We start from the raw sequence: 14,486 nt of genomic DNA, 5'->3' as shown, positions 1-14,486 counted from the left end.
TTATTTTACCTTTCAATTAAAGATGCTGTATTAAATTTAGTTTTGAGGAATTAAGAAACGGCTTCTCCTATTATAATTGCTATATTACTGTTATTGTTAAAATGAAAAAAAAATTGGTCAGGAAATAAGTGTAGACACTACTAAGTTAGATAGTTAGGAGTAATTTGAAGGGACGAATCATGCTCCTCCTTCCTAATTTTACTCTATAGTGTTTTTTTAAATGTAATTAAAAATCTAAAAAAAAATTTAAGTAATTTTAAACTTAGTTAAAATTAATTTTAAAATCAAAATTTTTTCATCTTGTCTTATTAATATAAAGTTAATTTCGCGTTAAATTTAAGGAGTTTTTACATTATTTTTTTTGGAAAATGTTTCGAATTGATTTATCAAACAGTAAAAATTATTTCTACTTATTAAACTAAAAAATTTTCTAAACATCTAATATTTTCTAATTTTTTTCTGAAAATCATTTTTCGAAAAGATTTCAAAGTTTAGTTAGTATTCGTATTTTACCATGTTATCATTATTGCTTTTCTCTTAAACGTATCAGAATTTTATTGTTAACACCGTATTAGATGCACAAAAATTGTAATTTCAATAGCAGTTTATAAAAGTTTTGCTAATATTTTCATTGTGATAACATAACTATAGCATCAAATAATATGGTATTTATAAACTTAATGTTAACGAAACATTATTTTTTTAATATTCTTTATGATTTTAATGCATTAAATCAAACAGATAATATTGCTATTTTTCTTTAAAAAGTGTTATATTTTTGTAGCAGCTCGCTACCTTACCACAATTTTTTTTAAGAGCTAAGTAGTTTATGTACAAGTGAAAACGCATATTGCATCATTTAATATAGGATACAATATATTTCAGATGCAACTACAGTGTCAATCAATACAGATATCAATAGATCAATATTCAGATGCAATACAGAGCCAGGTTAGTGTATAAAGATTTTTGTTTTTAGACTTAAGGAGTTAATTGCTCCAATTACAATGCAGGAAGACATTTATTTTATACTTTTGTCTTATAGCACTTTAACGTTGCTTTAAATAAAGTTTCATTTTTCTACATTGTTTAATACGAATTTGAGGACATCATCTTCTTAAAAAAATATACGTTATATTATATTATTTTCAAAATCTTTCATCTCGTTGAAAATGGAAATACTGTTTCTGAGGCCTTCAATTTAATCCTTCAGTAGAAAAAAGAAGAAGAAACAGAGTTTTTTAGATATTTTTATTTAATTACAAATACATTAAATGAGTGTAAGTTTACAAAATTATAAAAAAAATATACTACTTTTAGCCACCTGTCTTTATAAAATAAGTGTAAAAAAAACTAGATCAAATTGAGGTTTTGATTGGTTGTGAAATATTCTTTTTCACTAATTTATTTTACTTTTTTTTATTTTTAAGTTTTTCATATTTTCTTTTTTTTATGAGTCTTCGATTAATTGTTATTTTTATATTGATATTCTCAAATGATATAAAGAATATTAATGTACTGAAAAACATCATCTTCTGAAAAAGAATATTAATGTACTGAAAACATCATCTTCTTAAAAAAAATCTACGTTATATTACATTATTTTCAAAATCTTTCATCTCGTTGAAAATGGAAATACTGTTTCTGAGGCCTTCAATTTAATCCTTCAGTAGAAAAAAGAAGAAGAAACAGAGTTTTTTAGATATTTTTATTTAATTACAAATACATTAAATGAGTGTAAGTTTACAAAATTATAAAAAAAAAAATACTACTTTTAGCCACCTGTCTTTATAAAATAAGTGTAAAAAAAAACTAGATCAAATTGAGGTTTTGATTGGTTGTGAAATATTCCTTTTCACTAATTTATTTTACTTTTTTTTATTTTTAAGTTTTTCATATTTTCTTTTTTTTATGAGTCTTCGATTAATTGTTATTTTTCTATTGATATTCTCAAATGATATAAGGAATATTAATGTACTGAAAAAAAAGGCAAAGAGTTATTTTAATTTTTAGGCCAAGAAAGACAAATGTCACAAGCTAAGAATTTTTGATTTTGAATATGGAATCATGCAAGAGAAATTATTTGTTTGAATAATCATGCAAAATTTTACTGCAAGAAAGAAATAGTTTTTTATCTTCCATTTTGATTTATCGATTGAATTATTTTTCTTAATTTATCATAAAATTGCCCCCTGATTCTTTAAAAATTTCACATTTCAACAGTTAAGATATTTTCTACTTTTTTTTAAAAGTTTTATTATATGCATTTAAACTAAACAATATTATTGTATAACGAAACAAAAAATATTGGGAATCATCTACTTGATACAACTCAAATTGTAAAGCTCTCTAAGCATTGAAGGTTTCTTTTTTCTTACACAATTTTAACTACCGTCAAAATATGTTATCGAAAATATTTTATTAGTGCTTTTTTAAAATGTAATGATTTTTTTTCGTAAGCGACTTATTCTATTCTAAACAAAGCTTGAAAACAAGATAAATAAGAGGTATCGATCTGTTACTAGGAAAACACGATGTAGGAAAAGCGCGTCATTTGGTATTTTTATATGTTTTCATTACTGTTCAATTCTGCATTAGTATACAACATTCTTTTTTTATTGAAGATATCCGTTAAGCTATCGCATTCTGAATCGCATTATGCTTTTATTTATCAAGATTTTAAATTAATATAATTTTTTTCTTTTAAATATAATTACTGTTTTTGTGGTAATAATGTTTTAATGTACTATGCACTTTCTGATTCAAAATTTAAAAAAGAAAGAAAAAAACCTTGACGTATATGTCAGTTTAGGCGCACAGCTCTTTATAAACAAGGGACAGTGCACAAGGTTTAAACCAAATTATAGGATAATTTAGAGGAAGTACAGTTAAACAGTAATAGTAAAGTCCATTGATTTTTTTCGTAGTTTTTTATTTTTAAGATAAAATTTTTATGTGTTATATTTAAAAGAAATTTTATTCAAAAAATTATTACGTTCTTTCCCCCCCCCTGGTTTTGTGTGTTCTTTGAAGAGAAAAAATACACCGTTTATTGTTCTACCCTGCTTTTTAGTAATGCAGCATTAGTTGCGAAACACTGTTTTTAAAATAACATTTTCAAAAATTTTGCTGGATGTAGAGAAAACATTTCCTTTCCATGTTCATCTAATTTTGGTTACGATTTTTCTTATGTCTTTTCAGAGTGTTTTTTTTTTTTTTTTTTTTTTTTTTTTTTTTTTTTTTTTTTGTGTTTTTATTTTTCTAGCTAATCAAGGGCCATTCATTCTAATTTAATAACTTTTCAATTAACAACATCTGTTTTTACATAAGTATTCTATCGTTTCTTTTTTTGCTTGTTACAAAAATAAAATCTTTAAAATTTCTATTTTTGACAACAAAAAAAAGGGAAAGAAAGAAATTAAAAAACGCACCAGGCAAATGAAATTTTAAAACATACATTGGATAAAATTTGATTTCTTTTTCTTTTTAATGTTTTTCGGGTGTGGTAGCTTAGAAAATGCTGTTGTAATAATTTTTTATCTATTGAGCGTTTAGTTGTTATAATTGTCAATAAAATAAAGCATCAATTCTACATTTAGCCTTAACTGCATTCATATAGTGAATATGTAGATTTGAAGGTAAGCTGTCAAAATTTGTTTATCTTAAAGTTATCATCCTTTTTCTTTTTCTAGTTTTTTTGAAACAAACAAATAAATATTAACTCTTAAAACGAAATAATATATTTTTCGTGTTTTATAGAGACAGTGTTTTAACAAAATTCTTCTAATACTTAAAAATGAATGTTTGAAAAAAAATTTCTAAAGGTATTCGCTCTTAATAAATTAAATTAACGCATCAAACAAATATTTACTTTTGAAATATTTTTCCTTAAAAATGAATTCATTAAATTAAATTATAAAAATTAAATTGATAAATAATAATTATGTATTTTGCCTTTTTTTAAGTATAAAATTATAATCGAGTAACTAATAATATTTAACTCCATCGTGTCTGAAATTAAAACTACTAATTTAAAAATAAATTTCTTTGAATCAAATTTTCCTTCTCTTAGACATTTGTTTATGCATTCATTTTTCCTCAAAAATGGAATAATTTTAGTTCGCTCTCCTTTTACTCCCGTTTTGAGAATCCCTGAAATAATTTTACATCCATCACTAAGTGAGCTTCCTAGAAGTACCATTGCACTAAAGGGGTTCATTTTCGAAACTGCATTCCATGGAATAAAACGGGGAAAAGAAATACCCCCTTCCCTTGAAATAGAAGATTCCACGTTCTATAGCTGAGTCAGATGTGTTGCTAGGCAACCGGACCCACCCAGGCTCCGACTAGTAACTATCTGGTAGGTGTAGGTTTTGAGAGTCCTCGTGAGCTTCTTATAATTTCTCGACGTAATTACGCAAACATAAGTCTTGGGAATGACATTTAAAGAAAAGGATGGAAGGAGAGATCTAGGGAAGACATATTCTCAGTTTTCACATTCCCGAACTAGATAAATTTAATCCTAGGAAGCCTAGATTTTGAAATTTTCTGCGTTCATATTATTAATTCGCTTTTATTTATCTGGGGAAAATATTACAAAGAAAAAATACTTAATATTTATTCTCTTATGTAGTAACTTAATTACTTCGAACCAAAATAATATTTTGTTTTAACTTATTTCAACATTTACTCATGTTTTTATGTTACTGTTTATGTATTTAACTTTTATTTTTTAAGAAAATTTATTATTTTTTTAAAATTATTAATTACTGTTCGAAATTAACGAATTTTTTTTTTAGTTATAATGTCATTCGTTTTTTTATTACAATTCGGGAAAGTTTTGATTATAAAACATTTATTTTTCTTTTTATCCTACTACACTTTAATTATTAATTATTTTAAAATTTAATTTTTTATATTATGAATACAATTTCTTAGAGAATGTTGATTATAAAGAAAAAAAGACTTAATTTTTATTCTCTTTTGTAGTTAATTGCCTAGAACCGAAATAATATTTTGTTTAAACTTATTTCAACATTTTTACTCATGTCTGTATGCAACTGTTAATGTACCATACTTTTATTTTTTAAGAAAATTTATGATTAAAATTATTAATTATTATTTGAAATTAATGAAATTTTCTAATTATATTGTCATTCGTTTTTTTAAATTTCAATTCTTGAAAGTTTTCATTATAAAACATTTTTTTTTCTTTTTATCTTGCTACAGTTTTATTATTATTATTATTTATTTTTAAATTTAATTTTTTATCTTATGAATATAATTTCTTAGAAAATGTTGACTAAGTGCTTAAGCTTAAGAATATTTTCAATCCCCTTTAACATAATTAGATTGAATATTATTTTATAAATAATTTTTTATTGCAAAAATAAAAAAATTCGTGAACATGGTAGCCGGTGATCCAAAAAATTTTTATTACTCTTTCTTATATTTTTTTTTTATAGTTTACAGATTTATATAATGCATTATGCATTTTCGGCTGAATTACTTATACAAGATATTTGACCCAGAAGACAAAGAAACTCCTAATCAAGTATTATGACAAACAATCTTCGTGGTGTCTATTTTGATGGATTTACCCCACATTTGCTTTGCACGGAGAATACAATATCAAGAAAACCTAATCACTAAGGCCCGGATTTTGATGACTTTTGCATTTTTTTTACATTTTTTGCATTTTTGGACATTCTTTGTCCTTTGGAGCATTTTTTTAGATTTATAGGGTATTTTTCTTTAAATTTTTTGGCGTATTTTGCATTTTAAAGCATTTTTTGTTAATTTTTTTCAATTTTTATTATTTTGTTACACTGGCTTCCAAACAATGAAGAAAATCTCTAGGATATATTACAGGTGAAGCAACATCTTTTCAAATTGAAGAATAATTGTCAGTAAGTAAGACCGTCTTTTTCATGTAGGCACCAATAACATCAGTAGACGTTTAAAGAAGCTTCTCCGGGTATAAAAATTTACTTTCAGACAAGAAACGCTCGTTTACATTTCGAAATATCAAAAAAAAAAATTTAATAATCCAACGTAATTCTGATGTTTAGCAATATTATGAGATGGAAGTTGTTATATTCATTAAAGTTTTAATACAAAATGAAAATGTTTTGGAGTCAATATATTTTCCTTTTATTAGTTATTTTAGGATATAAAACATATTTTTCAAACTTTAATGAACGTAGAACAAGTATTGCATTGCTTTATATTCTTTGAAATGACTCATAATAATTTTAAAGAGTAAAACATTGCTTTAGTTCAATATTTTTACTTTATTTAAGTCATGTCATTAGGCATTTTTAGCGCAATTTTCGCATTTTTAAGGGCATTTTTCGCACTTTTTAAGGGCATTTTTTGCACTTTTTAAGGGCATTAATTGAGATTTTTTGGGTCATCAAAATCCGGGCTCTACTAATCACGCTTAACCTACGGCAAAGGGATGCTAACCCATAATCCATCTACACCTGATGATATTTTACGTCAACGCTGTGATCAGTGCAAGCGGAGAGAATAGTTTGAATGGATTAGCCATCACAAGGATTCGAATTAGAGTTGCCTCGTTATGAGGTGAATGCTCTATCCCCGTCTAGTGTCAGCGTGTTTCAAAAAATAAATAAATAAAAGGAGGGGGGGGGGGTTGGAATTTTAATCTTCCTCAAGCATAAAGTAAAAAAAAGAAGAAAAAAAATTGACGTTCATTTGGTCACTGTTCTCAGTGGGTTCAAATGCTAAAATCTTCATTACCATTTCAATAAATGATGGACCAAGTATTTTTAATTGAGTAATATAAAGCGTTATTACTACAAAGTGAAAAAACAGAAAATTAGAATTAAAGAGCATGAGCTGGTTATCTTTTTTTTTTTTTTAACTAAAATACTGTTGTTTCTTCCATAATACGTAGCGTTGTAGAAAATAATATCTGACGCAAAATTAATTTCCATATCTTATGGGGCCCCTGGACCCATAAAGATTGCCAGTAGTTACGTAAAAGTCCCGTCATTAGAACTAAATGATTAATGGTGTTTTGTTTGTAATTGCTCCAACTAATTTATTTTAAGTAAAAGAATCAGTAAAAAAATTTAGAAAAATACTAAATTACAATTATACGTATTTAATTAGTCTTAGAATTTTTTTTTCCATTAAATTAACTGTAGATCAACGAGTTATTAGTTAGTGCGTAAACGTTTTTTTTTTTTTTTTCATTGAGGTAACCCAGGTTTGAATCCCAACTGTGGCTGGTTGATACAAATTCTGCTCTAACCACATCGACCACTGTGCTGACGTAAAATATTCTCAGTAGCAAACAGAGCATGGGTTAGAATACCCTTGCACTCGGGGCTAAACATGGGAGGTTTTCGAGGTTTTCCCAGGTGCGTAGCGTTTTTGAAAAGGGCTTAATTTTCTGTCTTTTAAGAAGAGAATTTTTCTTTGCCGTGTCGATTGTCTTTCTAAATTACAAAAAATCCATGATTTTCACAATTTCTCTGCAATATTTAACAGAAATTAGTTATTTTATCATGATTATGTAAAGTTTTTGAAAATGTTTTTGAATTTTATTGATTTTATGTTTATAAATTAAGAACTTTAAACAATAGGAAAAAAAAATTTATTACTGCGCAGATCCTAATTAGGAGTTTTTTTTCTTTTTCGGAAAGTGACTAAAAATATTTTTTGAGTGCTTCAACAGTATTTAAAAGGTGCTTATTTTTTGTTGAAAAATCTTGGCTACGCACCATTTTTTCGTCTCCATGTAACGTGAATGCGCACGAAGGTTAGTTTGCCCCAATGCTTGATTCAGGAGTTCACTTGTCTTCTGGGTCGGGTACAAAATAACAAGTCTGCGGAGTTAAACAATGATAGTCGTAAACTCATAATTGGGCCAGCTGTTCCACGCTGGTTATAAAATAAAATAAATCATTGTGATTGTGATATAAAGAGATCATTGGATGGACTTATTAGGTTATTGGTTGGCCACAAATAGAGTGAGATGGTAAGCTATGATAGAAGTCCCATGCTCCAATTCGGAGTGAAGGGGGAAATGTATATATGTGTACAGTGCTGGCGTAAAATGGTGGTAGTGGTAGATGGATCATAGGTTAGAATCCCCTTGTCGTCACGCTAACCGTAGGAGGTTCTTCCTCTCCATGTAACGCAAATGAGGGTTAGTTCCATCAAAAAGTCCTCCACAAAGGCAAATTTCTTCCAGTACTTGGGTTCAAAATTACAAAGCTACGGAGTTGAACATTAGTAGTCGTAAACCCAAAAATTGAGTCGACTGTCAACGGCTCAAGGGATAGAGCGTTAGCCTTCCAATGAGGTGAACCGGGTTCGAATCCCAGCGATGGCTGGTTGATTCGAATTCCGCACTCGTCTCACACCGATCAAAGTGTTGACGAAAAATATCCTCAGTGGCATACGGTCCCCTTACCTTCAGGGTAACTGAGGGAGGTTTTCGTGGTTTCCCCCTCCGTGTAACGTAAATGCGGGTTAGTTCCATCAAAAAGCCACGAAGGCAAAATTTCTCCCAATACTTGATTCTGGATTTCCCTTGTCTTCTGGATCGAGTTCAAAATTGCAAGGCGAAAGCGTTGAACATTGGTAGCCGTAAACTCAAAAGTGGGTCGGCTGTTAAACGACGGTTATAAAATCAATTAGGATACATCAGCTAGTTTTTTTGTTACGATGGTGCTACTTTTGAGATATTTGTAATTTTTATTGGCTTTACATCAATGTTTAATTAATTATTTAATTAGAAAGATTAATATAGCAATTTTGAGTTAAATGAGCTATGGCCCGCGATAACTATAGTAATGTCCAATGATTATGTATAAAATAAATAAGATTCTTCTTTGATTTTTGTTGAACAATTAATATAAACCTTTTAACCACAAAAATAAGCATTAAAATTGTACAGAGTAAGTCATTCTTAGATCGAGTTTTGCTACCGCAATGCAATCCATTTCGTTAACTATAAAGTTACCAATCATTCGAAATGGCGAAAGTTTTACATGGATGTACCCTATTTTTTTACTTTGTTTATCTGTGAAAAATATATTACGCCGAATTGTTATTCTTCGAATTTAACTACACATAAAAACGCATTCAACTCAATAAATAAATAAAAATTAATAATGAAAAACTAAATAAAATGAGAATGTTTTTCTCCCACATTATTCTTCGAAACATATAGTTACTCTCTCCGATTAGCATCATCAATAAAAATTTGTGCTAGTCATTTCCATTTGAAATATTGAGATTGGCTCCTCTTAGTGAGCAAAATCTATCTTTATTTCACGCAAGGCAATCCTTATAAACACCTTACTTAAAAATAAAAAAGATTTTGTGCGGTGCGCTTTCGTGCAAATACTATCTAAATTAAGTTGCATGTCCTGAGGAAAGAAAAGAATTGCATCAACGTAATCGAATATGCAGCCTATATTACTTTTAAAGAAATAGACTGCGTTTATTATAATGGACAAACTGTCAACAGATAAACAGAGTCTTGTTGCTATGAGACAGTTTGTGTCGATGAAATTCAGAATATGTATTCGTGATAAATACGATGACTTTGTAAATAGAGAAGAGCTTCAGTCATTTTCTCGATTTTAAAAATTCATCTCTAGGCAACTACACCTACACTGATTTAACTGTAGAATTTTTAATTATCAAATTGAATAATGTAAATCAATTATTACATCCAGAATTTAACAGTTGCTGATAAATTTGCTATCATTTAAAGTTATATTAACGCTACCGTTAGTATCAGCGTATTATATTTTCTATTTTTATACGGCGATGCTTTGCTGAAAATCATTCCCCGCTCTTTACTTTATTTGTTAGATTTTGTCTCGAAAGATTTAATTTCATGTAGTATTGTATTTAATTCATTTGTATTTAATTATTATCTTTTTTTAAACAATGTCGCATTACTATTGTTTTATAATTTTTATTTATTTATTTATTTTGAGAGTATCTTTAAATTCATTTCAATCCTTTTACCATTCTTTTCACTGTCGGCTATTGTGATTGTAATGAGGGGTTAGAGTTCTAAAATTTTAAAATCATTTAAATAGTGCATGTGAAAAATATTAATTACGATTTATTGAAAATCTGTTTACTATCCATCCATCGAGGCTTTTTCAAATCGCAAGTGAAAATTTGAGTGAAATTGGAACAATTTTTCCATTTGAAGATTTCTTAGACTTAGAATGTACCACCAAGGCAATAAACACATTTAGGAAATATATTTCGTTTACTATCATTTGCACTTGGTCCACCACATATTAAAAAGTTCTGCGTTTTTATCCTGAAAGCTTCTTAACTAAAGACCGGATGTAAGCGTACATAATGGGTCCCGTTCTCCGTGCAAATAGGTGCGTGATAAACACGAAAAGGTGAATAAAATGTATTATTTTTTTAAAAAAATGCAACAAAGCATAATTTGGTAATTAGTATTTCTTTGTCTGATCTAGTTAAGATAACTTCTTAGTTTTTATCTCTGACAAAATAGTAAATAGTGAAAAAAAAATTTTTTGGATTATCCTTATAGAATAAGATTATTTTTCGAGGAAAATTATACTTAATTTTTTAATTAAAAGTAGCGCTAAATGAAATTTAATTTAATATGAAGACCTAAATGAAATTAATCAATTTTGCATCAATTGGCTTTCCGATGGTTTATATAATAAAAGGCTGTTTTTTCTTTTTATCGAACTGTATATTTTATAAACTATGACTATATGCTCCTAGCATTAAAAAAAATGAGAATTATAGTTTTTTTTTATCTGTTAACTGTGAATTTAATTTAATTCATTTTATTTATTTCAGAGATGGGCATTCGTCATTCAGAATAGTGAATAATGAATAATTATTCAAAATCTTCCTGAATAATGAATAAAGATTTATTAATTAGTCCGAAATATTTTGAATAAAGAATAAATCATTCATTATTTTCAATCAATGTTCTTTATTCATTAGTCAAGAATAAGTGAATAATTTCACTTCTCAACAGAAATGGGCACGGAATACTCTAATTGACTACGATTGTGACAACTACAAATAAAAAGTACATAGAAATAAACTACTTGTAATCATTTTTATAAATTACAAGTAACAATTACAGATAAAGAGTTATTATGATTACCTGTAATCACAACAAGACACGATAACTGGTATATAGTTACAAATGACCGAAATCTTTTATTTTAAGCAATCAATGTAATCAATATGTACGATTATAAGCAGTCATTTTCACCAGCAATCATAATCTAACAATTACTAGTAATCTCGAATACGAACAATAGTAAAAATATTTACTGCATGAATACAAAAATACGTTGTTCATATATGCACACTTAACTACGCTGTATGTTTATGCGTATATATACACGAACGAGCACTGTATATAAATGCTTGCATGAAAAAGTAAAAAAAAAGTTAAATGCTTACTTACATTATTATTGCGTAGTACAGTGTTTCCCAAACTTATGACTTTTGTGTACCCTTTCTAAATTTTTCGTAACGCTGAGTACCCCTAATAAAAAAAAATGAATGAATTTTTTACTATAAAAAATTGCACAAAAAGTCAAAATCACAACTGGCTGTTGACACCACTAATTATTAACTGTTAACTCTGCAGAAAATATCCAATAGAAAAATACGTAATCGTAAATTTTCATGACTAGCTTTGTTTTTAAATAAAATTTTTTGTAATTTTCGTTTGTTGCGAGATATTTCGCATAATAACGCGTACCCTTGCTAAACTGTTCCCGTACCCCAGGGGGTACGCGTACCACACTTTGGGAAACACTGGCGTAGTATATGTGTAACTTACGTACATTGTATGTACAAGTGTGCGTATAATGCATAAACTATGCGTACATGCATACATAAGTCGTACACACAATGTGTGCACATGTACATAAATTTATGCAAGTATGTAAGCAAACGTAGGTATCTCTGTACAGATGCATATGCAGTATATGTATGTACATAATGTACGCATACACATAAAATATATATGTGTGTATGTAAAAATATACGTACAAATGCGTACATGCGAAACACGTACAAAGACATATGCATAATTCCTATGTTCACACAATGTACTTACGAATGCACTATGCAATAGCAATGTATATATGTTAGTTACCTCATACAACATACCTCCATATATATGAACAGAGGTACATTAAATAGTTGGGCTTTGATTAGAGTAATCGATTACAGGCAATTATAGCTTTGTAATTAATTACTTGTAATCGTGATTACTATTTTCAATGTATGTATTCACGTATGCACAATGTATGTGTGTACAATTATGCATACCCTTGGTATATCTATATTGTACATACATACATTCAACAGGCATATATTGTACAAATGTACCTTCATACATGCGACCTGCATTTTTTATTGTAATTATGTGCATATATACATTAAACATATGTGCATACATATATTGGACATTCATGTTTTGTAGATATGTGCATACAGGTTAGTCCAATGTATGTTTATACGTATGTTGTCAATTCGATGGATGTTGATTAAAGGATTCGATAAACAATAACAAACAACTTTATTTTTAGTTATGATAATGAGAAGATGTTCTCTCGTTGATGGTTACATACATTATCCTTCTCTGGTTCATTGAGCGCATGCGCATTCCTCAAAAGTTACAGATGGCGCTGCTCCATGCCGCCCACCTTGAAAACTTTAAGAGCTTTCAAATTACAACATAGAAAATCTGAAATGAACAAAAAACGTATTAATTAATAAGTACAAATTAGTTTATACAGGACTTCTTGATTGAATCAATGAACTTAAAGTCAAATGTTCAAAGTTTGCAAAGTTTTGTAACAGCTCTTGATGTCATGCCCTCAGCTGTTTTTAATGCCACGACTCTAACCTTTTCATCATGTCCAGGATGCACAGAGATCACTCGACCAAGTTTCCATTTCGTTGGTGGAAGATTATCATCCGAAATGAGGACAAGACCACCAATAATTAAGCTTTCCTTTGCTTGCTTCCATTTTGATGTTTGCTGCCGTTGAAGGACATACTCTTTCTGCCAACGATTCCAAAAATGTTGGACGATTCTTTGAGTTAACTGCCATCTGGAAAGACAGTTCATCTTCGTTGAGCTGTAGTCTGGTTCAGGTATAGCTGTTAGAGGACCACCGGCTATAAAGTGTCCAGGAGTTAATACTGTCAAATCACTTGGATCGCTAGACATCGGTGATATTGGACGTGAATTTAAGCACGCTTCAATTTGTGTGAATACAGTATAAAGTTCCTCGAAAGTTAGTGTTACGTTGGATACGATTTTCTTAAGATGTTGTTTCACACATTTTATGTTAGATTCCCAAATTCCTCCCATGTGTGGAGAATTTACCGGGTTAAAATGCCATTCGATTCCATTTTCACTTAAATAATGTGACACTTCGTCATTGTGCTCATACGATTTAAGAAGCGTTGTAATTTCTGCTTTTAGTTTACGATTTGCTCCAATGAAGTTAGTGCCGCAGTCACTGTATATATGTGAGCATTTTCCTCGACGAGCAATAAATCGTTTAAGAGCTGCGATGAAAGAGTTAGTTGTTAAATCGCTGACAAGTTCCAAGTGCACAGCTTTCGTTGAAAAACATATGAATAGAGCTAAATATGCTTTGGACGATTTAGCTCTGGTAGCTCTCGAAATTTTTACCAAAAAAGGTCCACAATAGTCCACACCGCAATGTGTGAATGGTCGGGAGGGATTTACGCGTGAAGCTGGTAAATCTCCCATTTGTTGCGTTAATCGTTGAGCTCGATGACGCTTGCACACCATGCAATTCGCTATGATGCTACGTATAGCTGATCTGGCTGAAATAATCCAGAACTGCTGTCTCACGCATGCTTGCATTAATTGAGCACCAGCGTGTAAGTGATTTAAATGAATGTCTGTTAAGATTAATTTGGTTAAGGAATGTTCTTTAGGTAAAAGAATCGGATGCTTTTGTGCATCTGAAATGTTCGCATGTCTTAATCTACCGCCCACCTTTAGTAATCCATCATGTAACACTGGATTGAGCGATAGAATTTTGCTTTTCGTTGAAAGCGGTTTCGATTTTTGCAAAGTTTCTACCTCAGCACTGAATCGAAAACAGTAAGCAGTCACTCGTTTTAATTTCGATAGCGAGGAGAACTTTTGTAGGAGACCAAATGTTGGAGGTCCTTCCTTCGTTTGAGTCAATAGACTTGCTAACTTCTTCTCTTCACGTTTGATTTCTAACTGATTGTCTTCAGTACATGTGGGTTCATGAAAAATGTATTCGTATTTATCCAGAAATGGTGGTCCGTTCCACCAAAGGTTATGCGTTTTAAGTTCGCTTGTGCCAATGCCTCGAGAAGCGCAATCTGCTGGGTTATCTGAACTTGTCACATAATGCCAAGTCGCATTAGGTATGAATTCATGAATTTGCGCG

General features: G+C 29.4%; 1 protein-coding gene across 4 annotated transcripts in view; it reads left to right on the top strand.

Annotated features, from left to right (window-relative positions):
• LOC107437115 (hepatocyte nuclear factor 6) overlaps positions 1-14,486 on the top strand; it is a 93,685-nt gene that overhangs the window by 27,696 nt on the left and 51,503 nt on the right. For 3 of the 4 annotated variants that reach the window (XM_016049013.4, XM_071187812.1, XM_071187813.1), the window contains exon 3: positions 886-951. In XM_016049013.4, coding sequence (XP_015904499.1) covers positions 886-951 — 66 coding nt within the window. Of the gene's footprint in view, positions 1-885; positions 952-10,848; positions 11,102-14,486 lie in introns of those variants that run through there. The other variant, XM_016049014.4, reaches the window with a different exon arrangement.

This window comes from Parasteatoda tepidariorum, chromosome X1 (genome assembly GCF_043381705.1).
Source record: "Parasteatoda tepidariorum isolate YZ-2023 chromosome X1, CAS_Ptep_4.0, whole genome shotgun sequence".
NCBI classification, from domain to species: domain Eukaryota; kingdom Metazoa; phylum Arthropoda; class Arachnida; order Araneae; family Theridiidae; genus Parasteatoda; species Parasteatoda tepidariorum.
Note: the sequence above shows the minus strand (reverse complement) of the source record. Positions and strands in the feature narration are given on the sequence as shown.